Genomic DNA, 27,544 nt, shown 5'->3' on the forward strand with positions numbered 1-27,544 from the left:
CTACCTATCCTCAAGTCCACAATCTCTCTTAAAAAGCAACAAGCTATTTCATATTACATGCTTATATAAAAACATCTCATGTACCCTATAAATATACACATCTACTATGTACTAAAAAACAAAAAAAGAAAAAATTTAAGTTATGATACCTAATCTAGCTCTGTACTCTAATTTTTCCATTGCCATTAACCTCAAATATCTATCTAAAAGGGAAGTTACTTGACAGAAAATATTTTTTTACTCAGTAAATAATCTTTATCTCTCAATTTAAAATTTGGCTCATAGCAGTTATTCAACAAATAATTCTTCCATCCAAGGGACTGCAATACCCTGAATTATATATATTATATACATCTGAACCCACTTTGGAAATAGGGAGGATGCTTGATGGAAAAATGAAGCATGGCAAATGTTTATCTAAGACATGAAAGAACATAAATAAAACAAGCATAATTAAAAAGAGCTTCTGTTTGATTGTAAGTGAAAATGTGATTAAAACTAAGAAGCATCATTCTCTGAATTTCCTGAGTCTTGCTCTGTCGCCCAGGCTGGAGTGCAATGGCCGGATCTCAGCTCACTGCAAGCTCCGCCTCCCGGGTTTACGCCATTCTCCTGCCTCAGCCTCCCGAGTAGCTGGGACTACAGGCGCCAGCCACCTCGCCCGGCTACTTTTTTTGTATTTTTTTTTAGTAGAGACGGGTTTTCACCGTGTTAGCCAGGATGGTCTTGATCTCCTGACCTCGTGATCTGCCCGTCTCGGCCTCCCAAAGTGCTGGGATTACAGGCTTGAGCCACCGCGCCCGGCCTTTACAAACGTTTAAAGATCATTGGAGTGACTAAATTGTTTCAGATGCTCTTATACAACTTACTAAAGAATACATAACCCAGAAGGCCCTCATGTGAAGGCCAGTTACAGTGATTAATGGGCATTAGTCTTAATTATCAAGTTTCCTTCAATGGCAAAACATTTGTCATATCAGCATATTACAAAGTGTTCTTTTATCTTTTGGTTCTGTTTTCTAGTATGAAAGCTGAAAGTTCTAAAATATTGCCCCTTGTGTTGAAAGACTGAGTATGAGTGCTTTATGTTATATACAAGGGCCCTTATATTCGATAAAGTGTTTGTAGTCAGAGAATTGGCAACTGCTACTGGGTCCTTTGTTGTCTCCCTTCTCCCCAGTAACGGTAACATGTGATTTCACAGATGGCTTTTCTCGCTCCCACCCACGCCCAGGCTTTGATTCCTGTCCCTTGGAGCCCACAGTGAAGACCCACGTTATGTAGGTGACCACCCTGAATGAAAGCTCCTCATTTCCTAAGTAACCTCTGTCCTCAAAGAAGTTACTGTTTCCAGGTAACCTGTTCCACTTACATTTTATTGGTTTCAGTCATTTTAGGTTGTGACACGGTTTAATTAAGCATTCTGGCCCAGTTTGAGGCAGGAGCCATAAATAAGGAAGTTTGTACTACTACCTCTAGAAGAACTCGGGAGATTTATTTTCACTAAGCTGTACAGTTGGAAGGTTTGTGAATTGCTGAGGTTTAAGCGTTTACTCTGGACACTTGTTTATTACAGCACCCTGCAATTTAAAGGCAGCTACTGTTACTGCCATCAGATCTTTGTAAAATGATTAATTAAACAATGATGATATTTCTCTGTGAATTTCTAACTCCTGATATTATCAGTGTACAGAGTACCTAAAAGAAAAGTGAGAATAAACTTCAGGATAAATCAACTGTGGTTCTCAGGGAACCACAATAAATTTCTTCCTTCAAAATGGCTCAGATCAGTACCTGAAATACAAAACAACCATACAGCTTTATATGATTACTTCATTTTGTATACAGTCTGTCTTAATAACTTCCATAAAATTTCATGCACCACAACCGGAACTATTTCCTTCCATTATTTCATAAGAAAACTTGTGTCATATAAACAAAAATAGACAATCTCAACTCTAATATAATGGCACAACTAACATTTCATTCTTTTTTTGTTTGTTTGTTTGTTTTTTGTTTTTTTGAGACGGAGTCTCGCTCTGTCGCCCAGGCTGGACTGCAATGGCACGATCTCGGCTCACTGCAAGCTCCGCCTCCCGGGTTTACGCCATTCTCCTGCCTCAGCCTCCCGAGTAGCTGGGACTACAGGCGCCCGCCACCTCGCCCGGCTACTTTTTTGTATTTTTTAGTAGAGACGGGGTTTCACCGTGTTAGCCAGGATGGTCTCGATCACCTGACCTCGTAATCCGCCCGTCTCGGCCTCCCAAAGTGCTGGGATTACAGGCTTGAGCCACCGCGCCCGGCCTCATTCTTGTTATTTGTGAAAGTTCCTATCACCCTAGGAGGTCTATGAGCTCCTTGGGTAAAGGTACTCTGTCTAGGACATAGTGTCAGCTCAAAAAAAATTTTATCTTAAATAAAGAAAAACTTGGAAATTTTACCAACTCTCTTAATCATTTACAATAATAAAGGGAAGCAAAGAAACAATTAAAATGACACAGAAGCATAAAAACAGAAAGAATTCTAACAGATCTTATATCCTTGTTATTTTATAGATGTAAAAACTGAGGTCAGTTGTTTACCCAAGGTTATAGTGAGTAGACAGAATTAAGCACAGGTCTCCTGAATTTGTTTTTATGGAGCTTTAGACGTATCTGGTAAATATAATTTATTAACTTAGTAAACAGCTTTCTGGTATGTTGCCTGTTTTTTATAATCTTAGATCTCACATCCACCTCTTATCCTGCTGAATGTCTTGAAAGGGTTATTGGCTAAACTCGGTTTCAAATGCAAAAAAAAATTTGATCTTTATAATAAAAGTAGATTATTAGAATTCATGTTTGTGTGGTTAACATTATGTATGAAATAATAACATAGAGATTAAGTTTTTTCCCTAAAAAATAGCCTTTTGGAAAAACCATCATTAATTACATTCAAATACACAAAGAGAGGTCCTTTTCGGTCTTAATTGAAGGCTTTTTTTATAGACAAACTATAAACAAGTGAGTTAAAATTGGTAATTAATAAGTCTCTATGCAAAAATATATAAAAAGCCAAGAAATATAGGTTAATGTGAAATAACACCATTACTCTTAAACAAATAAATTGATTAGATTAAGATACACGTTTATAATGATTGTCATATCCCTGATTTTTTTTTAAAAGAGATGGGGGTCTGTCTATGCTGCCCGGCCTGGTCTTCAACTCCTGGCTTTAAGCCCTCCTCGCGTCTCAGCCTCCCAAAGTGCTGGGATTACAGACACGAGCCACCACACCCAGCCCACATATTCTCTTCCTTAATACTACTTACATTGTTTTCTATTGAGGTGTTCCCCCATGATAAGCAACATAATAAAGACATACAATGAAAGAACGTCTCTAGAAAAAGGCTAAGTTGGATATAAATGAATCTCTAATGGGAGATGAAAGAGTTTTCCCTGGCAAAGTTGCTAATGAAATAAAGGAACATGGAAGAAGTAATTCCAACTGTACATGCTAGAAAGTACATTTCAGAATTCTGTACAACTGAGTAAGGAATCCCTTTCTGACTGCTCTGGAAGTTGTGGTGAACCAGAAAGAGAGTAAGAGAGCAGTTGATAAAGGATTCATGCAAAAAACAAAAACAGAAACAGAACAACTAACCAACCAAATAAACAAAAGATCCTGGCACTGTAAGAAGCTGATGAGTGAGTATTGAAAGAGAATATCTGAAGAATTAGGGGACATAACTCATCTATGAATTACTTATTCCTTCTTTCTTACTAAATTAATGTCATATTACATAATTTTGAAAAGATCTATCGAAGTCAAGTACAAAACACAAAAGGTAATTGTTGACTTGTGTTAGAAGTCCTAGAAGTACTGACATCTCCAAAGGTTTGAGGCCTCCTAGGCTGCTAAGTTACCAATTAAATCCCTAGGACACTAACTTGAGTTCTTTCAAAACAGCACAACCTGTTTAAGACACAGTTTTAAATTCACAATGTAGTAGTCTTCCTTTAAAAACTTATCTTGGATAACTTCTCCACCTGCCCAAGCCTACATAAATGTCAGATACACACCATCTTATTTGCTGAAGATTATTCCATTAGGGCAAAGTTAGTCAAACTGCATATCATGAAGTCTTGCAACTTATCTCTTAAACAATTGTTTCCTCCTTTCTGTGCTCAAAATTAATTGGTTATTACATAAACCAATTAGTCTTATTAAACTTTCAGAAAGTTGCCAGGGTGTCTCCTATCTACACATGAAAAAATTAGAGTCATACTGATTATTAGAAGTAAATCTACGATTGCTTGAAATTTCAAGATGGAGTAGAGTAGGGGTTGGTGGCGGAATGGAAATGTTTATTCTAGTCATTTCCAACCCTGGTTGGAATCACCAAGGGAGCTTGAAAAGCATATGGATTATGGTCTCTTTTCCCTTCCAGTCTACCCCGGGATTCTGACTTATTATGAATGGGATAGAACCAGATGATTCTGTTGAGACTTTCCACAATAAACATTTAAAATCACAGCTCACCTTTGGAGCAAAAGGGGCACACTTAAATAGCTGATGACCTCACTAGCAATTTATGCAGAAATCCAGAATTTGAGAAATGTCTTCTGTATACTTTATTTTAGGATATAATGTCTCCATGACTGAGACTAAAAGTAAAAATTCTTTGTAAAGAAGAAATTATTTTGAGAAATACAAATAAAAAAGAGTGGCATAATGGAAAAATATAAATACAAGTAGATCATTAAATATGGCATGAATAGAAGTCTTAACTTCCTTGTATTTTCACTGACTCTTACAATCTTTCTACAAAATATTTTCTGTATTCATTATGATGTCAAAATGTAGTGTAAATATCATTATTTTTAATCGATTGGTGACTAAGGGGACTAATAAAATTAAAAGTTTGATAATAAAGGTAATGAAGGAATTAATTCTGATTTTTTAAAAATTAAAACATTTATGTGAACACAGATTAATGTAATAAAATAGAAAAAAATATTACTTTGAGTGTGTATAAGATTTTAGATTCCAAAACTAAGTCAACTCACTCATAGTAGCTTTTTTCAATTAAAATTTTCTTTTTCTTTCAACTGTCTTCTTAAAACTTACCTCAAGCCATACAATTGGGACTATTTTTGCCACAATTGCACAAATTTGACAGCTGTAACACTAAACTATTAGTCACCCATGCAATGGTCAAAAGAGGTTCTTTATAATTAAAAACTAATAAAAACTCAGCTTTATGATGCTGGTGAAGAGTGTCATTAATAACGCAAGCCACTTATTTAAAGATAATGATTCCAGTCAAGAAAGGATTCGTGAACTGATCTAAGAAAAGAAATCAAAGGAGTGATAAAGAAAAAGATAATGGGTTTTAAATAATAATAATAATTCCATGAAAGCTACCACATTTAAATAGATATGACTGAACATTTTTGTTTAGACTCAAAATGGGAAAAGCAAATCAACAAAACTTTTGAATTTTCACATATAAGTGGACACTAGGACATAAGAAGCGTATCTGTCCAGATAAAACTCAAGACAGCACCAATCTACTTTATGTTAATGTGGTTTCTGGAAATACTGACATACTGATGAAGGCGCTCTGGGAAGTTAACATAAAGACAATTCCATGTAGGTTTTAAAAACTGTTGACTGGGATTTCCCACGTTTGTAGAGTTCTAGAATGTAACACATTACACAGTGCCATGTTATTCTGGTTGTGATTTGTATTTTTAATCACAGTGTATTTGGTTTGGTGTCCAGACATCTTTGTGCATACATGGTTCTTGACTAAGTGTTGCAATTTCCAGAATTGGACTTCCCTTCAGAAACAGGCTGCTGAGTGCCCAAGCAGAAGGCTCAAAAATGAGAGGGATGACTAGGCTGTCCAATCTCCTCCTACACTGCAGGCTTCACCCACAGACCACCAGGGAAAGCATGCTCAGTTTTACACTATGCTTCATGTTCATTTTCAACTCATTCTTATAACATAATTACAAAGTATAGAATACATTCCACTCTCAACTTGCAAATAAAACACTTTAAGAAAAAATACTAATATAACTTTTAAAAATCTTCATTTCTCCATGTCACATTACAACTCGATGAGAACTTTATTACATATACTCAATAAGTATTATCATTGCTATCAATTAAATAACCCAATGAACAAGAAGAATGTGGTGGGCGGGGAGATTCCCCCAAAGCCTATCCTAGAAAAAAGTCTTGTTCTCACCAAGATAATAACTGTGTACATTTTTAAAAGCAAATAACTAATCAGAACCTTTTTCTGTGAAATTAAATGAAAACAACTTGAAAGGAAGTTATTTTTTATTTTCTACTTAATCCCATGCAAAATCACCTATCAGTTTAACAAAAGTGGAGATGCAAATACATCTTGAAGTCCTAATAAAATTGTGACAAAAAATGATTATATATCATAGTCTATAATTGCCAGTAATTGACATCAATTTGAAGAGCAAATATTGACTTCTAATAGTTGATTTTCCAAGAAATCTCATGAAATATTTTGGTGCAATTTTGATAGAATCCCAACATGAATTTACATAATTTCCCCCTCAAATTCATCATTTAATTTATTATCACAGTATTTAAATTTCTTTCAGCTGTAGGAAGTTAATTTAGAGGTGAAGAAATTGAAGCATTTGGTGGAATAAACAATTTCCTTATAATCTGCATCCAGTTTAGGTACAGACCAAGAAAGAATGTAACTTTTTCTTCTCCAATGAACTTTAGAGCCAGACAGACCTGGATTCAAATCCCAACTCTGCCACATGCTACTTGTGTATGACTAAGCAATTTCCTTGTTTGTGAAATCCAGAGAATAATACCTAATATACAGGACTGTTATCATGGTTAACAGCACAATGTGTGTAAAGTGTCACATACAGGACCACATGGGTACTCAATAAATGATCATAAATATTTTTTCAGAAAATATGAACTCTGGCATTTTAATAGTATAAATTAAAATAATAAAAAGAATTTCTTAAACATTAGGATGTTAAGAACTAGTCATACATTTGCCTTTTAAGTCATATGATTCCAGTGAGTGTTGTAGACATTATGATGGATTGGACAATGGTTTCTCCGTGCTGAGAAATGGTGAACATACTGATTTATTTGAAAATTTATGGTGATCATAAATTTAAATGAGAAATATTATTTAAATATATACTTTATGTTCTTATAAGTGTGAACTAAATGATGAGAACACATGGACACATAGAGGGGAACGACACACACACTGGGACTTATTGGAGGAGGGAGAGGATCAGGAAAAATCACTAATGGGTACTAAGCTTAATACCTGGGTGATGAAATAATCTGCACAACAAACCCCCATGATACACGTTTACCTAGGAAACAAACCTGCACATCCTGAACATGTACCCCTGAACTTATAATAAGTTTTAAAATAAATAAAATAAATATATGCTTTACTTTCAAGAATAAATTTGTTTACTCATTCTCTAAAAATTATGTATTTTTCAAATTTTAAAAAACATAGAGTTGGGAAATAGTATCTGGTTGTGGAAAGAATATTACACTTGAAATCACTTTTTAGAACTAAGTCTCGCAAATTTGTGAAAACGCTGATAAATCACTTAACCATTTTTTTGCTGGCATCCTCCTCAATTCTAAAATTCTCAGATTCCAACATAAAAACTAGCAATCTGGACATACAAATAACTTACTTGTTAATATAAGCTAATAATTAGAATAGGGATATTCTGATTTTTGTAAAATGCCAGATTAATGTACTCTTCAGCAAACATACTATATTAGTTTAACTCATCTTAATATTTGTCTATTTGTTTAAAGCTTAGCTTTATTCTAGCTCTACACAGTATGACACAGATACAATAGATATTTGGTACTATACCATATTTAAATATTAGCTAATCAGAGTATAGCCCAAAGAAGTCTGAACATATTATTCTAAGATAAGTTCTGCTTATAATGAGGTTGAAAGTAGATCTCTTAGTATACATTGTTTTAATACCACACCATTGGCAACTTGGTAGAGGAGTTATAGTCAAGTATGCAACATGTTTCAAGTTTACAAATAATTAAAATTAATTTTAAATGTTTTATGGAGGACAAAATAATAATACGAAGATTATTTTAATTAATGATATGTTTACAAAAGAATATTAAAATGAAGATTAAATGTGACTGCTTAATTGATTTTAATGTGCAATATCTTTACCTTAGTAAAAGTCCTTCAAAATCAGCTTATTTATTTTCTTTCAAGTCCCATAATTGGCTTTTATCTGCATTGGGGTGGATCTCATCTGAATTTTTCAAATAAACAGTTTCATTAGCAAGAGGCACTACAAATGGATATGAAAATGATATACTCAATCATCTGTACAACTAATGTTTTCCCTTATGGTGATAAAGTGGCATCAGCAAATAAATGATGATAATTTTAAAATTACTTTCTGCAGATGGTATTCCAGAATGCCACTAATAGGCATCTTTTTTCATTTCTTCATGAACTATCATGAAGGTATGTACACCTTAAGGTATGATGTACACCTTAAGGTACGATGATGAGGTAAATTTTTCTTCTTTCAAAAAAAAAAATTGAAAACTGATTCAGTGGGTATGTGTGTGTGGCGGGGTTGGGAGAGGGATTGTCGGTCTAGAAAATAAATATAATGTAGCTAAAAAGCACACCCACTCTTTTAGCAAGTTTGTTCTGCTGTGTAAATATCTGCAGTAGAAAAGGGAGGAAGAGCAATAGGTGCATATGAAAAAAGAGGAACAAGGACAAATACTAGCTATGCCTTTATTTTCCTAATTTACTCTGGTTCTAGCTTAGATATGATATCTACATGTGAAGACCAGATGATCCTGTCATATGACCACATTACTAACCAATGATCTTCCCTATGGTTCTGGATTCAAGCTAAAGCAATGCAGCATCCAAGCAACTGAGATTCTCAACAACAACTGGCACCTTTTATTATAACAGTACAGTTTATTTTTATTTTTAACACGGTTTGGAAAAGGAAAAACATTCAACTAGATACAGAAACAAACAAGAGTGAGATCAAGTGATTTTCCAGGTGTATGCATGGTACTCTAGCTAAGCAAAGTTGCTAGGTCACAGCTGAATGCTGACAAGGGCCCCTAGCCAAGAAATCATATACTGTGCTTTGGAGAACAAAAGATAAAAAAGATATAATCACAGAAAATTACTTTATACAATAATGTTCCATTTAGAGGATTAGAAACAGAACTGCAGTCGCTGTCAAGAAGGAAGTCAACCTCCACAACATTGCTAATAATACTTTTGATTCTACAAAAAAGAATTAATGCAATCTTGAAACAACACGGCCTTTTAAAGGTCAGACAAGCAGTATTAAAGTTTTCCCCAGAAGGAAAATCATTATATACTGCTAATTTTATTTCTGTAGCCTAATAAGATTCATTTGATCTAGCTGGTGGTGAGATAAGTAGTAAACTGAAATGTAATGAATCCCCATGCAGTAAGATCTCAACTCAACGTGGGTTCTCAAGTGTCTTTCCAAAAATGAGGCAAAGACTACATCCCCCAAATTGAAAGGTAAACATATTTATTATGGAAGAAAAAAAGAGTCCATTGAGCATATGGATTATTAAGTATATGCATCCCCATTGCATCTCTAATCCCAGAGCTATGTTTAACAACAGTTTGTGTACAAACCACTATTTTAACGCTCTGCTAATGTGATATGCCATTTGTCATCTTCTGAAATTATTCAGTGACCTACTTTGTTAATTAAAACATTTACAGAGATCTTCCTTTATAGATCTAGATCACTGACTAAATGAGTATTTCAGTTCCATCAAGTTGTAAGATTATTTCTATTATAAAGGAAAACAGTATTTTAAGAGAAAGAAGCAATAGTTCAATGTAAAAGGAATCAACATTTCATCCTTTGTTTAACCTTGGTTGCTTTGATTTCATTGCCATATTCAGAAAAGAAAATTAAAAGATTAATGATAGAAAACAAAAAATTAATTAAAATTTTTAAAATGCAGAGACACAGCTCACTGCACCAACATTCTTAGTGCAGCTTCGCTAAGAAGTGTAAACCTCCAGGAGGGAAAAGGAGAGCACATAAAATCTGTAGTTTATTCTTAACTAGAGGTCTACATCAAATATACAGTGAGAAGACACACTGCTAAAGATACAGTAGTAGAGATGAGGAACAAGAAGAGGAAAATACTTTAACCCTCCAACCATAAATCAACCCCTTCCTTCTTCTGTGCCCAGTACTCAGAGTTGCTTGAAGAGATAAAGCACCTAGTTTTCAGATTAAATAAAGATAATTGAGACAAAAAAAGAAAAATGAAGTGGAGGCATTTTTGCCTTGCTTGGTCAAAGCAAAGGGAATTCACCCTGCTCAAGCATCTCCTCCCAATGCAGCAAATTTAGGCATGAGCTCTAGGCTGCAAACTAAGCTTAGAAATGGTGCAGGGGAATGATGGAAGGAAGGGAGGATGAAATTGCCAGTTCGGAGGCTGATGGTGCTACACAGAGCTGCAGAGAAACAGGGTTAAAAGGATGCTCCTCATACCTTTCTTTTTCGTTCCATACGTTCTCTGGGGATTTTCCGTTGTTTTTTTCTGTCTCTCTCAAGATTTTTTTCCTTTTCATCCAGATCAGCCTCTCGAACTTTTTTAATAGAAGCAGCAGCGTGAGCCATTTTGCAGAGGAAATCAGCAGAAGCAGTAGCAGAGGATCAGTTTCCACTCCCTAGCAATCCAGGTGATTTTAGAGCTCTATGGAGATGTGATTTTCCCCACCAGGGCAATGGCTGGCAGCCAGAACACTCACAAGATAATCCACTCCGCCCCCGAGCTAGGTCATAATCTTGCTCCAGCCTCTGCAGCACCCATAACTCACTACAATGAACTAAGGTCCCAAACCGAGACCTCCAGCAGCATATACCTGCACGCACACAGGCATAGGTGTGCACCCACAGTCAGAAATGGTCCCGGGGGAAGGCGGAGCACTAGACTTCCAGCTCTTCAGCAGTTGGGTGGCTGCAAGTGCAGAGAAGCATCCTACTAGTTGAAAAAGCCATCCTTAGACACACATCACCAATTGGAACAGTCTTTGGGGACTCCTCCAGACAGTCTGTGTCTTCTGACTGGAGCCAGGAAGAGGCCACCTCTGTGAAACTGCTAGGGGGTGGGTAGTTTATTGCTGCTTCCAACCACACCTCTATGCAGGGTGAGAAGAAAATGGTGCAGTCTCGCTAAAGGACTCTCTCTGCTGCTGCTGCTGCTGCCGTGCTACTGCTGTTACTGCCGTTGCTACGGCTGCTCTGCTGTAGCACATGACATGAATTCCTGCCTTTTTCATCTCACAGCCCTTTCCTTCTCCCAGGTTCATTTAAAGTAAAGAATCGACGTTGCTGTTTTGGGAGAAGAGGAGCACAGTTGGAGTTACTTGCCACTGCCGTGGCAATACAGGGGTGAGCAGGTCTGGGAAGGGCTGGGAGTAGCCAGGTCCTCACTGTGCCATTTACAGATCCACGTGAGGCTGAATTAGGGAGCTGCATTAAGCAGAGAAAGGAGCTGTCAGTGAACACACAGTATAATCTGGGTTCAGCGAGGTTTTCCTGGGAGAAAGAGGGGGCAGTTCAAAAGAGGGAGAGGAAGGCAGGAATAGAGAAAGGGAAAGAGGAAAGCAGGCACCACCCAAGCCACTCTTTATCACTCAGAGAGGGCACACAGGTACTCATTATTAATTATCAAAGGCTTTTGTTAAATGCAAATTTACTTGAAAAGCAATGTGATGAAGTAAAGCAGGATTATTTCTGAATGTTCCTGTATATACACTGAACAGGGAAGCTCAATGAAAGAGGAAAAGAGGATACAAGCTGTTAACTCAAGAAGATGAAGTTCTCTATAGTATTCCAGTTATGTATACCGCCCCAGTTTTATCAAGGTCCAATAGGATGGCAAGGATGGCACTCACTTCTCAGTTACTCACTCTTAGCTGGAGACAGAATCACACCACTATATTGTATATAGAGCACGATGGACGTTCCTTCCCAATACACACAACTGTTGCATTTTAGGAGAAGGGTTTTCACTACTATAATCATTGATAATAAAACAATATAATGAGTCTACATATATGCTATTGTTAGAAAAAGAGTAAAATAACATTAAAAGTGCTCTCCTAGAAAATGATATGTTTTTGTATCCTAACCCTGATGACATATCTGCTTCCACAAATGGAAAGCGTAAAGTCTCATTTCTTGCACTACATAAAGATAGTAAGAGAGCAACTCTTCTTGGGGGAAAATACTAACGTGGATGGTACATGTTATAGTTTATATAACATAATTTGCAATTTTTCCTTTTGCCTAAACTGAGTTGAAAGCAGCAAGATTAATAAAATATCCCATAAGCAAGCAAAATGCAGTCCACAGTAGTATAGAGAACCTAGCACTTAATCTGATTCAAAAGTCAGTCAAAGGAAACAGTAATCACCACGGCGTGGATCAGCGTTGTATTGTTGATACAATGGTCAGTCAACTTACAGACAGTAAAGGAGGGGAGAGAAGGAAGCAGTTTTTATCATATATGGGGAGTATTAGCTTTCTCTGATCTGAACAGCTGAAAATTCATGTTCCAAAAAAAACAAAAATAAAAACAAATCAGCTTCATATGTATCTAAGCCTTTCAAACTTCCTTGTCTGAAAAACCTTTTACATTTTTACAGAGAAATACACATAGCCATTCAGGCTTTCTGGGAAGACAATGTGTGGATGTGGGGAGGATTCTTCTATCTCCTTGGCCGGGGGAGTCACTGTCTGCCACTTGACATAGCATACTTCAGACATTTTCTCCTCTGAAGTACTCTGGAGAATCAGCTGTTGTGGTGTCAAAGCAGTCATTAGGAAAGAAGATGGTTCAGGGAAAGCAGCAAGACTGGAGCACAGGGTGTTCTGAATGCCATCTGGCATTCTCTTCTCTTCTACTTTAAAAGAAATGTTTGCAACAAGCAAGTCTTACTTGATTCGTGGATGTCCATTTAGCTTAATAGCATGAGCCCCAAGGAAATGTGGCTGAGCCTCCTGCAGTGCTTTTCCTGTTGTGAGGGTGACTCCAGCTTCTTCTGGCGCAAGACCTTTCCACTGCCCCTTTAGAACCTGCTGATACACCACCAAAATATCCTCTCCTCTTCTAGAAATCTCATTAAGAAAGTGAAAAATCATAAGCACAGATAGAGAAGAAAGTGAGGAGTTCTGTTGTCCAAAAAAAAAAAACGTTTTATTTCATTGGCTTTTAATGAGCTCAATATAGACTGTCTTGTAAAATCAAACAGTTATTAATTACATTATGTTGTTTTCTGATGCCAGGAAAAGTATACAATTTTACATGTTTTTTAAACTTCAACTTAATAAGTAAAAAAAAAAAAGAAAAAATTAGGCATGGTTAACAGAGTCTTAGTCTCTAAGGCTCTTTTACTTTCTATAAACAAGTATGACAGCTCTTTTTATCTTCGTCTCATAAAGAAAAGGTAATGAACTAGGTGTTAGTTTGTTAGATGTTAGATTGACTGACATACACATTGCACAAAGCACTGTGATTGTCACATCTTTAAGAATCATAATTACACTACTTTGCTTATATTTTCTCATAATACCTTTAAGTGTTACACAGAAGCAAAGTCACCATGTTTTTATAGAAGAGGACACTAGAAGCCAAATGATTTTTTCCAGGTATCTTTCCTTGGGATGGCTCACAAGGACAGGAGGGCCAAGGTTCAGTGCTCTTAAATCAACCTACCTCGGAAAACGAACCCACTCAAAAAGCCCTCATTGAGGGCTTTTACTGTTCAAATAACAAAACAGGAAATCTGAGACAATTAATATAAATATTCGTAAATAAAATAAACTGATCACAAGTCTATTCTTACATGTGATTTTTATTTCTCTTTTCCTTAATTAAGGAACAGATTGCTCCCATAGGAGATAGTAGCGCATAATCCTTTTAAGAAAGCTAGGCAAATTAGACATTCCTACACAGTGATAACTATGCCTCTTTATAACTAACTTATTCAGTAGTGAGCTGTTGAGAAATTGATGTTTTTAAAATCTTTCCTTCTTGTATACTTGTGTTGCTCAAACTTACCTATGATTTCTATTTGAATGGAAAATAATGGGTATTAATTCTCTGAGGAAAGAGAGTAGCGCACACTCACCAGCTGACCTCTGCACAGACAAGGCACCAGGTTCCAATCCCAGGAGCTCACAGCCATTGAAATGATGCATGCACCACATTAAAAGGCTCTTCCTATCAAATCTCCAGCAGAGATATAATTCTGGCTGAGTTTTGAGCTTGTAACAAAAGCTGATTCCTTCCACAAAGCATCACGACCATCAATGGGATAAGCTTGTGTTGCCTTCAAAGGTAAGGAGCACACTGTCCGTTCACATTTAAACTTGAGAGCCAGCATAGACTGCCCTTCAGAGAGGGCATATTTTATTTTAAAGACAGGAGATAAAATGGCCATTTGCTGTCCTCACTGTCCAGCACTCCATTGATCAAATTCCAAAGAAAATCCTCTGCAGACATCAGGCATCAGTCAGGCAGCGTTCAATAATAACTGAGCTAGCCACATGCAACTTAATCTCCCCCTTCACTTTCCCTAGCCCTGCCCGGAGAAGTAGCTATGCAATTGAACAGCATATATTGTCACTCTACCACAAATGTGGTGTGGGTGCTGAGTGGAAAGAGAAGCAGATGCACTACAAAGACAGCTAAAACATCACCTAATCAGGGAAAAAAAAAATGTGCTTGCTTGAACTATGTTTGAACTATGTGCCAAGAGTTCATTATTCTAATCAAGTTCGTGGTGTTAATCCATAGTTGAGGCTTCCTCTGTTTTTTTGGAACTAATGAGTGATCACGGTAAGGAAAAGCAAACTGAATAAGTGAGTCCAATGGCATAGCACTCTGAATTTGTTTTACCTGAAGCCAAACGCAAAAGCCAATTTGATAATGCACAATTACCAAAGCAGAGCTTGCTTATAATATAATAGATCCTACTTTCTTGTGATAAGAATGTTTCTACAAGGAGATGATTTGGCTAAAAGGAGAATGCAAAAAAGGTGTCTTCCTTCTACTCCTGCCTGAGGAAAGGAAGCAAGGACACCAGCTCTAAATCAAAACAGGCGGTTTTCATAGGCTGAGAAGGAGATGTAGAAGTAGTCTCAAGACCCCCAAGTGTATGCCTCTCAAGCTCATAATGCTTCTGAGGTTTCACAGAAAATTTCTGGCTAGTTAACAGTGGCCAACAGACAAGGAATGAAAAGCTACCCTCTGGACACCCCTTGACATAAAGAAGATAGAGCCGCACAAAGTGTAGGTCATAAATAGTGACCATTCTGTTACCACAGACCTCCCTTTATTATGTCAGAGGAAGTCTGGGGATTACAGACAGCAGCCACACTGCAGTGGGCAGAGGGAAGGGAAAGGTACAGAGAAGGGAACATTGAAAAAGCCACAGTTCAGAAGCAAAAGACATTTCCATACACATCCTGTCTCCCCTGCGTCCTCCCAACCCCACTGCCCCCTCATTCACTCATTCCCAAATGGACAAAGATGAGTGTGCAACAGTGTAGCTTGTGGAGTCTGCCTGTGTAAATAGGCTGGATTTGCTAATTGTGAAAACTCTCCTGATGAAAATATCCCCTCCCTAGAACTTCCTAATCAAATTTATTTTCTGTGCTCTCTTTAACAGAAAATAAAGAAATTTATTCCCGAGTCAGAAAAGCCCCACAATGTTAAAATCATTCTTTTAATTTACTATAATAGTATCTTAAACTGAAAGCCTAGGGATTAAACTTAAAATTTGCCTTTTAAAGTATCCTTTGTTTAAAATAAAAACTTTCTCATTGTCCTCATCTTATTAGCATAAACAGCTTCTATTTGTATCTTCTTATCATATATAGTTACTAAAGGCCTACTATGAGCCAGTTATGAAGCACTGGGGATCTGGTAACAAAAATGACCAAACCCTTGTCCTCAAGGAGATGAAAATCCAGCCACGGAAGTGATTATTTTCAGCCTTCCTGGAACATCTCAGTCACTTTGTATAATCTACAGTGACTGCAATTACTAATATTCAGATCTGGCTAGAAAGCTACTTCAAAATCTTCAAACGCTTAGCCCAAGTTTCAAACTAATATCTTCAAATGTCTTCTCAGGGCTGCTTTCTTCTCATAAATGATGTTTTATTCTATTGCTCACAAGGTTTTTTCCCAAAAAATATACTGATTTTGGATAAGAAATCCTCATAGTCTATTAAAGGATTGAAACATTACAGTTAATATCTAACTCTACTTATTGTTGTGTTTTAAAACACATATAACTTCCCTTTTTGGTTTGTAACAGCTTTTTATAAAAGCTCTGGGTATATTTCTTAGCCCTTTTATTTTGTTCAAATGAAAAGCACTGAATTGTAGTTAAAATGTGAAAATTCAATCTCAAGCCTGTTAACCCTCAATGTCACTGAGGATGTTTTTGTGTGCTTATTTGTGTCGTGCCTTTATCCATGAAGAAATTTGTTGTTTTCTTTAGGAATTATATTTTTACTTAGAAATTATATGTTAACAGCTTTAGCATCTCAAGGGAAACAAATTTATTGGTAACTTTGATCAATACCTGAAAGTTTTACATTTACACAATGTCACTTAGATGCACCATTTGGATAAACTGTTTGATAGAACATTTTAATTTGACTATTTGCAAAAGAAAAAGATTGATTTTTCTTGATTGGGACAAAGCTATTTTTAATTGCTATTCTTTATGTGACTCTAAGTCATGTGTATCTTAAATTTTCACAAAATAATTTTGTATTTACATATAAATTAGTAATGCTTAAAAGCCTGTAAATGTAATTTTAAATGACTTGGCTATTATTCTATACTTTTTATAGATCATGAATTATAGCCTTCTAATTCAGTATGGTTGGCCAGTAAATAATTAGCAAAAATATTTTCTTATTTTTCAAAATTAATAATAGAAAAATGGCAAAACGTAATCTTAGAGCATATCCAAATCAAATGTAGATGAAACATTCAATCAATGATGTGTCAGGTCTCCAGTTTCCCAACCCAAAGCCCTTATTGTTAAAACACAAACCTAAACACTTTCAGCAATTCCAACAACCAGTTCTATGGCCAGTAAAGTCCTGTGCAGCAGACACTACAATAAATATAAAATACTTGTAAAAACATGTTTCAATAACACAACCACTCAAAAAACAATCCACCTGCAGCTGCATTGTTGGCACCAGAAAATTGAAGTGCTACCATCTGGTCATTTTTCACCTGGAGAAAATGACTATTGTATCCATGGGTACTTGGCAATTTTTATGAAGTTGTAAACATCTGGATTATTACTGCTTCTGGATGCTGTAATATTTAACTCTTTTTTTCCCCCTCTGAAAGAGCTTCTATGATCCATTTTCATTTATTTACCAACAGACATAAGATATGCTTGCACCTGTTGTTTAATTAACCTGCAAATAAAATCTGTTGCTAGGCATTCCTTGTTTCTTGCTTTAGGCATGTGATATGGTTTGACTGTGTCCCCACCCAAATCTCATCTTGAATTGTAGCTCCCATATCCCCATGTGTCATGGAAGGGACCCAGTGGGAGGTAATCGAATCATGGGGGCAGGTTTCTCCCACGCTGTTCTCATGACAGTGAATAAGTCTCACAAGATCTCATGGTTTTATAAAGGGCAGTTCCCCTGCACACACTCTCTTGCCTGCCGCCAGGTAAGACGTGCCTTTGCTCCTCCTTCACCTTCCACCATGATTGTGAAGCCTCCCTAGCTATGTGGAACTGTGAGTCCATTAAATCTCCCTTTCCTTTATAAATTACCCAGTCTCTGGTATATATTTATTAGCAGCATGAGAATAGACTAATACAGCATAACCAGCACTTTTCATTTTATACCCACTCATGCAAACTCATATTCCATAAATATGGAAACCAAAGTATAAAATTAAATAAAATCTTCTTTAGAAACCACATTTTCAGTGGTAAAGCATGTTTGAGCTTTTTTGTGTGACATGGTCTTTGTATCACTTCTAAATCAGATCAACAATCAAAACACTAAGCACCTGTATGAACAGCATGTGTTTCCAGCTCATAGGAGCCAGGCATTCAGACAAACACTACTGCTGAAACAAACTAGAAATACTGGATAAAATATAAATAACTTCTTAAAAGCAACAAATAGCTGGGATGATAATAAGGAACTGCCAGGCAAAACTGAAGGAAAATGGAACCACAGAAAGATAAGCAAGCAGGGAAATTGCTTTTGTTTCCTGAGTGCATTTCCCTGCAAACTTGAGCTTTTATTTTGAAAACTTCCTAGGCAAGAGGACAGATATCAAAGGTCAATGTCTACACAAGGTGCACAGTCTAATAGGGAGCCCTCTTCACAGTCATCTGAGATCTCAAAAAGCAATACTCTAAGGGTAAGAGCAGAATAATAAATAACCAGCCCTTCAGCAGATTTATAACCTGGGTTTTATCGCTGAGACTTACAACAAAACTCAAGCTTCGAACTTGGTTTAAAATGCTCCACAAGTCACTTGTGACCACAAAGCCTGGCAGAAGTAAATGTCAAAGACAACCAGGTGTACAGCAGAAACAACAAAAAAGAGAAACAGGTCTAGAAAGACTTCAAATAACTGAGCTGTGAACAAGGCACTGTGAAACGAAAGAGATGGAGTAAGGGAAGCAGTTATGGTTCCCTAAAGTAGTATCACTTAGTTGGGAAGTTAAGCAAACTGAATTCTTTGAGTACAGATTTATTTCATGGGTGTTTTTTGTTTTTTTCCACTACCTCTCCACCAAAACATACTACTTTGCATAAGAACAGATGATTATAAATGTTAGCAAATGAGAAATATAAGCATCAAATGAATGGCAGAAGCAATATGTACTACAGGACTTCAGAAAGTTATACTCTTTGCTTAATACAAAGTTTTGATAATGATGTAATAAATCTTAACAGAGAATTGCAATTTGAAACATTTGAGAATTCAAAAGCATCACCAAAATCTGATAAATCAGATGTAATTGAAAGAACTCAAATAACATTTTTCTCACAAATTAAAAGCTTTTTATGAAAACCAAACTTGATGGTTCAGGTAGAAACTTTGGGCAATGTTTAACCCAACTAACTTTGTAAAATAAAAACATCTGTAGAGTGTTTTTTCTTTTTCTGTTTCAAGTCCTGTGATACACATAGCTTCAGTTCCATGTCTTCACAGAAAGGAGTAAATTCTCTCTCTCCCCTAATGTCTTGAAAAACAGAGTAGAAGCTGTCTCAGCAAACCTTTACTTAAGAAAATGTTTCCATTTTTCTCTATAAATGCTGACTGATGCCCACCATACACTAAAAGCTTGTAGCTTACTAGCCATTCTATAATATGTGTACATTCCTCTTCCACTAGTAAAGTTATATGCTCAGCAAGAGTCAAGTATGTTTATCCCAAACCTTTTGATCCTATTGTACCTGCTATTGCAATTACATAATTTAAATAAATCATATATTATCTAATAAAAATGAGTTCCAAAAATTGTTGCTTTACAAAAATTAAGATGAATGCTTTGTAAGAACTTGATAAAGAGGAATTTCTACAATATTGCTATTGAATTATGGGTGTGACTGAAATAAATCAAAAAGATTGGGGAGGAAGCTTCAAAAATATTTAGAAGTTCTACAATCAAATTGTTTTGCAAGTGTCTTTAATTACTGACTGCATTTAACAGATAATAAACCAGAGAATATAGGTGAGACAACGCCTACAAATAGGTATTGTTTATTTTTTAAAAGACAAAGCTAAACCCCAAATTCTGGAAACTTGTTAAATAAAATATAATTAAATAAAAGTTCTTGACATCAGATCATTGGTAAAAGAATGTCCAACTTACATGTTTCAAGTTGAAATAAAATGTTTAAACTATGCATATGTCAGTTTTTTCTCCACTTTAACCATCTTTTTTATTAACTAATCAAATAATGGTTTTGCTACTGCCATGAAATAAAGCTTCTTTGCGTGGTAAAGGGCCTCAAATTTGGGTTTTTGAATCCTAATTTGGGTTCTATGTTGGGTGCATTACTTCACCATTAGGGGCTTCAATCTCATTTCACATAAATGAAGACAATATCTACCTAACAGAACCAAGGGAAATAGCACATGTAAAACATCTGGTAAGAGATCAATAAATGGTAACTGCTATGATTATTGTTCTGAAACAAAACAAAACATGAATATAAAAGTGTAAGAGAATAAAGTAGACTTACAAGACTGAAACACGATGGGTGGACTGGAAATAAGATAGAATCACCCCCAAAGATAGTGTGTGTGCAAAGAGATTGCTGATCACTTTGAATGGTCAGCATCGTTAATAAGCTCACACTTTTTATGACTATTTGGTAATGATAAAACCAACACTGGCTGGGTGCAGTGGCTCATGCCAGTAATCCCAGCACTTTGGGAGGCCAAAGTGGGTGGATCACCTGAGGTCAGGAGTTCAAGACCAGCGTGGCCAACATGGTAAAACTCGGTCTCTACTAAAAATACAAAAATTAGCTGGGCGTGGTGGCGTGTGCCTGTAATCCCAGCTACTTGGGGGGCTGAGGCAGGAGAATCGTTTAAACCTGGGAGACTGAGGTTGCAGTGAGCCGATATCACACTACGGCACTCCAACCTGGGCAACAGAGCAAAACTTCTTCTCAAGAAAAAAAACAAAAAAATCTAACACACAACTTGGAACACTTTGGAATGAGTCTTAAAATCAGTGAGCGTGTGTGCTTGAGAAAGTATTTAATATCCCTGATAGAAGTATAGCTATTCATAGTCATTTTAGTTAATGGACTTCATTGTTAAAGATTTAGACCAGGCTTTAATCAGAATAAAGGGACGCCTCACAAAAGCTTTGTTTCGAATGGAAAAACACAACAAAGAACAATCACCATTTGACATCAAATTCCAAATGGAAGTCTCTGTAATAGGTTCTTTTAAAAATAGATTTATTACCAAAGCAGAGTAATAAATAGGCAGGAGATGGACTTTTATTTCACTCCTATAATTGATCCAGTTTTAGTTAAGGGCAGAAACTGGCCCAGTTACAGGAATAAAATATAAGAGTACACAGTCAACCAATCTGTCAGCTTGGCACACCTATGAAATATTGTGAAGAAAATTTGTTAGAATAAGCATCTTTCTCACTCATTAGATTGGAGATGAAATGTCACCTTTCCCAAACAAAACAAAACAAAAACAAACTAACAACACATACAACCACACGGTAGGAACTACAGTTATAATTGAAGACAAAATCCAGGAAGAGGAACTTCTGTAACTTGGGCATTATTCTGCTTATATATTTTCCATGCAGTGTCAGCATTAAGGATTATGACTGAACCCAAAAAGAGATGACTTTAAATGTAGAAGCGTATTTTTGGGTAAATCAGAGTGGAGAGTTTCAATTATCCTCCACACCTCTCTGGGCCTTCTGGAGAGGCAGCTTGGAGACCCTTCTCCAATTAAAGCGAGAGTGTATCTCACTTCCATACTGTAAAACTCTATCTTAAGAAAAGGATCTGCTGCTTAAAACAACCTGAAAACCACTGAAATAACCCATGTGAATTTTTTGCCATGTGTGTTCACAGAAACTAATGGAGGTTGGTAGCCCTCTGCTGGATGAAAGATATTAAATCCAGTTGCTCTGAAGTACTATCTGAGGAATTAAAAGTCTTCATAAGGTTTAGACGGCTACTTTAACACTTGTATATTTTTGTGTTTAGTGGATAGTTTTCTGTTTTGCAGAAGAGTAAAAGAGAATGTTCTTCCTGTCAAGCCATACCATATAACAGTAAGCTAGAATAACTGAATACAAATTATAAATTTAAATACTATATAATTTTTTGAGTAAAAATAGGAATTGAAAGAAAGCTAGTAAAATTTAAGCTTCAGCAAAATATTTATAAGTTAGCAGTTGCCACGTCTCTCTCCCAAATCTCTAATGGGGTTAAGGATTTCTCTTAACTTCATTGTAGGTTAAACCAAAATATGTATAACGAATTTTTTTTAAAGTTTGTTTATGCAGTCTCACACTGTACACTAGTATACATTAAGTTAAATCTAGTCTTACCCATATTTGAGTAATATAATATGATCAGGTTTTTTGTTTAAGGTAAGAAAATTTCAAACATGATGGTAGAATTACAATAGACTACTCAATTTTTAAGTTGGATATACAAACACAGTTTGTGAAGCATGTCAGATCATGGAACAATACTCCACAGAAATCGTTTCACAAATGAACCTTCATGCTTATAGCTGACCCAAATGGAAAACGATTTAATGTGTGTTTGACAGCAATAGTAAAATTAATGAGTCTCGAAATAGTTTCTTATAATCCTGGATCAATTTTTGGTTAATTTTATTCCGTATAGCTAATCTTTTCAAAATCCCATCTTTCTATTGTAGCAATTAAAACTGTCTCTTACTTTCCACCTTCTCTTTTCTCTTGTTACATGTCTGGCCTCTGTCACTGCTGCTTCCTAAATCAACTGATAAGGTCTTGCCTGGTCCACAGTCTCTTCAACTTTCCTATCCTCACCACCTGATACTGACTTCCAAATTTTGCTAAGAGATTAAGGAATTCTTTTACAATTCTCCAAAAGCAGGACCAATTTACTTTTGCATCTCAGTTCAGATAAAAAAGTTTAAGCTTTGATGTCAAATTTTAATTCCAACCTAGGTTAATTATATGCCTAAGACTTCAGAAGGGCTACCTACTCATAAAATTTGCCTGTGACCAACTGCTCATAATTTTACTAAATAGCCAAAATTCCTCTCCTCCTGAATTTCTATTCAGCTTCGCCTGTCTGCTAGGGCACCCCTGTCATGCACATTAGCTTCTCAATCTGATTGGATTATCACCTATTTCCTGGAGTCATTTTCTAGGGTTACCACAACCATCAGGCATGCTGAATTGAGTTACATCCTGTTTCTGCTGCTCACTGTCCATAACTAGATACTTCCAGGAGGAGTCCCAAGATACTATATTACCTAAATTATGTTCTTCATTGTTACCCGTCATTTCTTATTCCACTAATTTTAAATCCCACTCACTTTGTTTGCTATATTTTTATGATCCTGTGTTCTCTTTCAGTTTTTTCCCAATTATGCTTGTTTTTGTTGTCGTTGTTGCTTTTCTTTGAGATGGAATCTTGCTCTGTCACCAGGGCTGGAGTGCAGTGGCACAATCTCAGCTAACTGCAACCTCCACCTCCTGGGTTCAAGCGATTCTCGTGCCTCAGACTCCAAAGTACCTGGGACCACAGACGTGTGTTACCACACCCAGCTAATATTTTGTATTTTAAGTAGAGACAGACTTCCATTATGTTGGCCAGGCTGGTCTCAAACTCCTGACCTCAGGTGATCTGCCTGCCTCAGCCTCCGAAAGTGCTGGGATTACAGGCATAAGCTACTGTGCCCACCCCTCCCAATTATACATGTGTTCCACAATTCTCTTCTCTTCTTCAAAACAACCATCTATATTTGTAGAGCTCTTTTTATGATAACAAGGTTTTTTAAAAGGTTTTATTTTGTATAAACAAAAACTAATTACTTTGCTTTTTCACCTCATTTCCAGAGCAGACTTCCTACCATGTCTCCATCAAAAACACGGTGAAACCCAGTCTCTACTAAAAAATACCAAAAACTAGCCGGGCGAGGTGGCGGGCGCCTGTAGTCCCAGCTACTCGGGAGGCTGAAGCAGGAGAATGGCGTGAACCCGGGAGGCGGAGCTTGTAGTGAGCCGAGATCGTGCCACTGCACTCCAGCCTGGGCGACAGAGCGAGACTCCGTCTCAAAAAAAAAAAAAAAAAAAAAAAAAGTAGAGAAAGAAAAGAAGAAAACAACAACAGCAGCAACCCCAGCATCTAACTTTTGAACAAAAGATGTTAGCATTTCACCTAAGGAACAGGAACATTAAGTAGGAGCTATATTCTTACCTCACCACTGAAAAGAACAACAAGCTGGAGAATGATAATGTGGTCAATGGAGACTCAGCATTCGACCGGTTCCTATTACTTATCAAACCCTAGGTTTCCGAGGCCCTTGGTATTTTAAAAAATACTGCCTAAGTCAGGATTTTGTCTGTCTTCAGAAGGAAAGAATCAAAGGCATGGGGGAAAAAAGGGAACAAAAATCACAACTAATATTTTTTAACCTAAAACCCAAATATCAGTATTTTATTCTACATCGAAGCTTAAACATCTTACTCTTGTTTTATATTTAAGCAAATATTCAGATGTGTGTACATATTCCACTTCCTGAAAATGACTAATGGATATATTTAATACGTATACTCTATCAACTTTATATAGCTGACTTTTAAAACACTGACAATAAAAGCTTGTACTCCTAAATGTTGATGAAGCATTAAAGGTACAAATAATATTCAGTAATGCATTTCCAGAGATCTTATGTGCTTCAAAAGTACCAAAGCAGTCTTTTAACTGGATTTTGATTAGTGCTAAGCAGAATTCTAAATTATTTTAGTCATTAGTCATAAATCCATGACGATATATACTGGAGTGTCTTTTGACTACTTTCAAAAATTGCCATTAAAATATCACTGACATTCTTTTCCTTTATTTCAAAATATGTTTTTCACTTCAAAGAAATCTTCAGTCTTAGACAATACTATTTTTAAAACAGTTGATGTTTTTATATCATGAAGGCCATCAAACCCAGTCAATTTCTGGCCACCTAAGCAACTATTTCTCAGCATTTAATGCCAAGGCTTTTCTTATATGAATGTTTTTAAAAAAAATAGTGAAAGAGGATGAAAAGTTTCAAGTCATCATGACATAAGCCATATCATAGTATTTGCATTCCACATTAAGGACATCTTCATTTTATGCTAAGGATTATAGCAAATTAAGTTGCAAATAAATCTCTATTTATAATTTAATCACATCAGGAGTAGACAACACAGAATTACATTTATGTGAGCTTGATGAAACAGATAATATTTTAAATTAAAATATACCTGTTTTTCTAAGTAAATGAAATACTTAGGCAAATACAAGGAGGAAAAGCAATTCTGTGAAGAATGCACAAAATTAAATACCATGTTGTGTTAATTTTTGTCCTGTTTTCTTTTCCCCACCTCCCCTCCTCACTGTGTCATACTTTTCTATTGGCCCAAAGTGGGGAGAATAGATGGATAGGAAAGTAACTCGGTAAAGTGAAGAGGAACCGAAAATGAAGTTAGTCCTGGAACAAAAGGTGAGAACAATAAAGAGGAGGATATCTAGAAATTCAGTTCCATCTAGGTATGTGGTTAAGATACTAGGAAATATATTACTAAATTACTAGTGATCTCCATGCTGCCAAATCTCATAGAGATTTGACGGTCCCTATATTATCTGACTTTTTAACAGCACTTCACAGTTGGACATTCTTTCCTCTTTTGGAATTTTCTTTTCTTAGTTCTGGTACTCAACCTTCTCCTGTTCTTTTCATGGACTTTCTGCTTTGCTTCGGTTTTCTTTGAGGTGTCCCCCTTTACTATCGGAACTCAAATTCAGAACTGTCCTGGGGCTTCCTCTCTTCTTAGCCTATTCACGCGCCCTACCAGCAGCATCTGCTCCCATGTTGTAAATCTCATATTTGTGCTCAATCCAAAGTTCCTATCTCTGGCTCTAGCCTCTCTTCTGAGCTGCCCGTTTGACATATCCACTTTGATGTCTCACATCCTATTTTTTTTTATTTTTTTCCCCCGAAACGTTTTTTTCTCCAGGCTTCCCCATCTCAGTGAATAGTACCCAGCCAAACACCTGGGAGTTGTCCACATTCAATCTATCCCCGAGTCTTATAAATTTTTCCACCAAAATATGTCTTCCATGTATACTTTTTTTCATCCCCACAGCCACCAGCCACCACTGCTGCTCATCGGACTATAACCATAACATCCTATCAGCTCCCCTACTTCTACTCCATTCCTCTGCCAGTCCTCCCAGTGCAGCAGTGTCAAATTACAGAATTGTTTTCACTTAGCCAATGCCCAAATAATTCCAATAAATTTCCACTAAACTTAGTAACAACTCCAAAGCCTTCATGAGCTGGACCCTCTTTGTTTCTCTCTCCTCACCATACGCCAGCGACACTGGCCTTCTTTCAGTCCCTATGTGCATCAGGGTCTTTCCCACTTCAGGGCTTGCATGTGTACTTCCCTCTGCCTGGAATGTTGTCCTCATTCTTGCATCTGACTCATCCTTCAAATCTCACCTTCAGTATAACTTGGTCATAGATGCCTCCTTTAATGCATTCCCAACTCAAGCCTAACTAGGTCTCCTTGTAAAACTCTCTTACACAAACCTGTGTTCTCTTTCATAGCATCTACCACAACTTCTAGTGATATAGGTAACTGGGTTCTTATTTGTTGAATTTTTTTTCTCTTCATAGGAACAAGTTCCTGGTGCCAAAAAACATTAACTGACATGTTATATGAGCTCTGTAACTTTTTCTTGCATAGATGAATGAATGCATGAATGTATGAAAGAATGAAAAATTTGTTGTTGCCAAGAACATTGGAAGGATATTAATAATTAAAAATGCTAAAGTTATATATTTCTAGAGTCCAGTTAACACCACTAATGCCTAGAATTTGACACATCCCTTGGGATCCACATTGAATTTCCTAGAGAAATTAAGGATATTTCCTTCTCACAGCTAGAAGAAATACTATCTCTGCAAAAAGTTACTCTGTATTTAGTTAATGCCTGATTTTTGGCACTATATCAAATTCATTCATTTGTGTAAAAAACTAATTATGATACATTTACATATATACATTTGGAAAGATATACATCAACATGTTATCAATAGTAATCTCTGTAATTAGGAAAAAATTTTTTTGTTGTTGATTTTATTCTATTTTTTAATTAATTAAGGTCTATAGTTCGCATCGGAGTCTACTCTTTATGTTGTACAGTTCTACGAGTTTGGACAAATATATAGTGTCACGTATTCCAGGATCTTACATCATTACAGGATCATACAGAATAGTTTTACCACCCTAAAAATTCTCTGTGCTTCATTTTCATCACTTCCCCTTCTCCCCACAAAAGTTCTGACAAACACTGATGTTTTTACTCTCTCTAAAGTTTTGCCTTTTCTAAAATGTTATATAGTTGGAATCAAATGGTATGTAGCCTTTTCAAGTTTGTTTCTTCACCTAGCAATATGCCCTCACAGCTGCTCCATATTTTTTTGTGACTTGATAGTTCATTTGTCACTGAATAATATTTCATTGTAAACTGTAATACCACAGTTTATCCATTCATCTATTTAGGGATATCTTTGTTGCATCTGATTTTTCACACTTATGAATAAAGCTGCTGTAAACATTCAAGCGCAGATTTCTGTGTGCACCTAAGTTTTCATCT

The 27,544-nt window shown here is 36.3% G+C and overlaps 1 protein-coding gene across 22 annotated transcripts in view; it reads right to left on the reverse strand.

Annotated features, from left to right (window-relative positions):
- The window catches only part of ANK2 (ankyrin 2), a 695,484-nt gene that overhangs the window by 255,817 nt on the left and 412,123 nt on the right, over positions 1–27,544 (reverse strand). Inside the window, exon 1 of one of the 22 annotated variants that reach the window (XM_050792394.1) lies at positions 10,599–11,269. The exons of 20 other annotated variants lie outside the window; for them this stretch is intronic. In XM_050792394.1, the coding sequence (XP_050648351.1) occupies positions 10,599–10,727 (129 nt within the window). In that variant the 5' untranslated portion in view covers positions 10,728–11,269. Of the gene's footprint in view, positions 1–10,598; positions 11,270–27,544 lie in introns of those variants that run through there. One more of the 22 variants, XM_050792397.1, reaches the window with a different exon arrangement.

This window comes from Macaca thibetana, chromosome 5, assembly GCF_024542745.1.
Source record: "Macaca thibetana thibetana isolate TM-01 chromosome 5, ASM2454274v1, whole genome shotgun sequence".
In the NCBI taxonomy this organism is placed as follows: Eukaryota; Metazoa; Chordata; class Mammalia; order Primates; family Cercopithecidae; genus Macaca; species Macaca thibetana.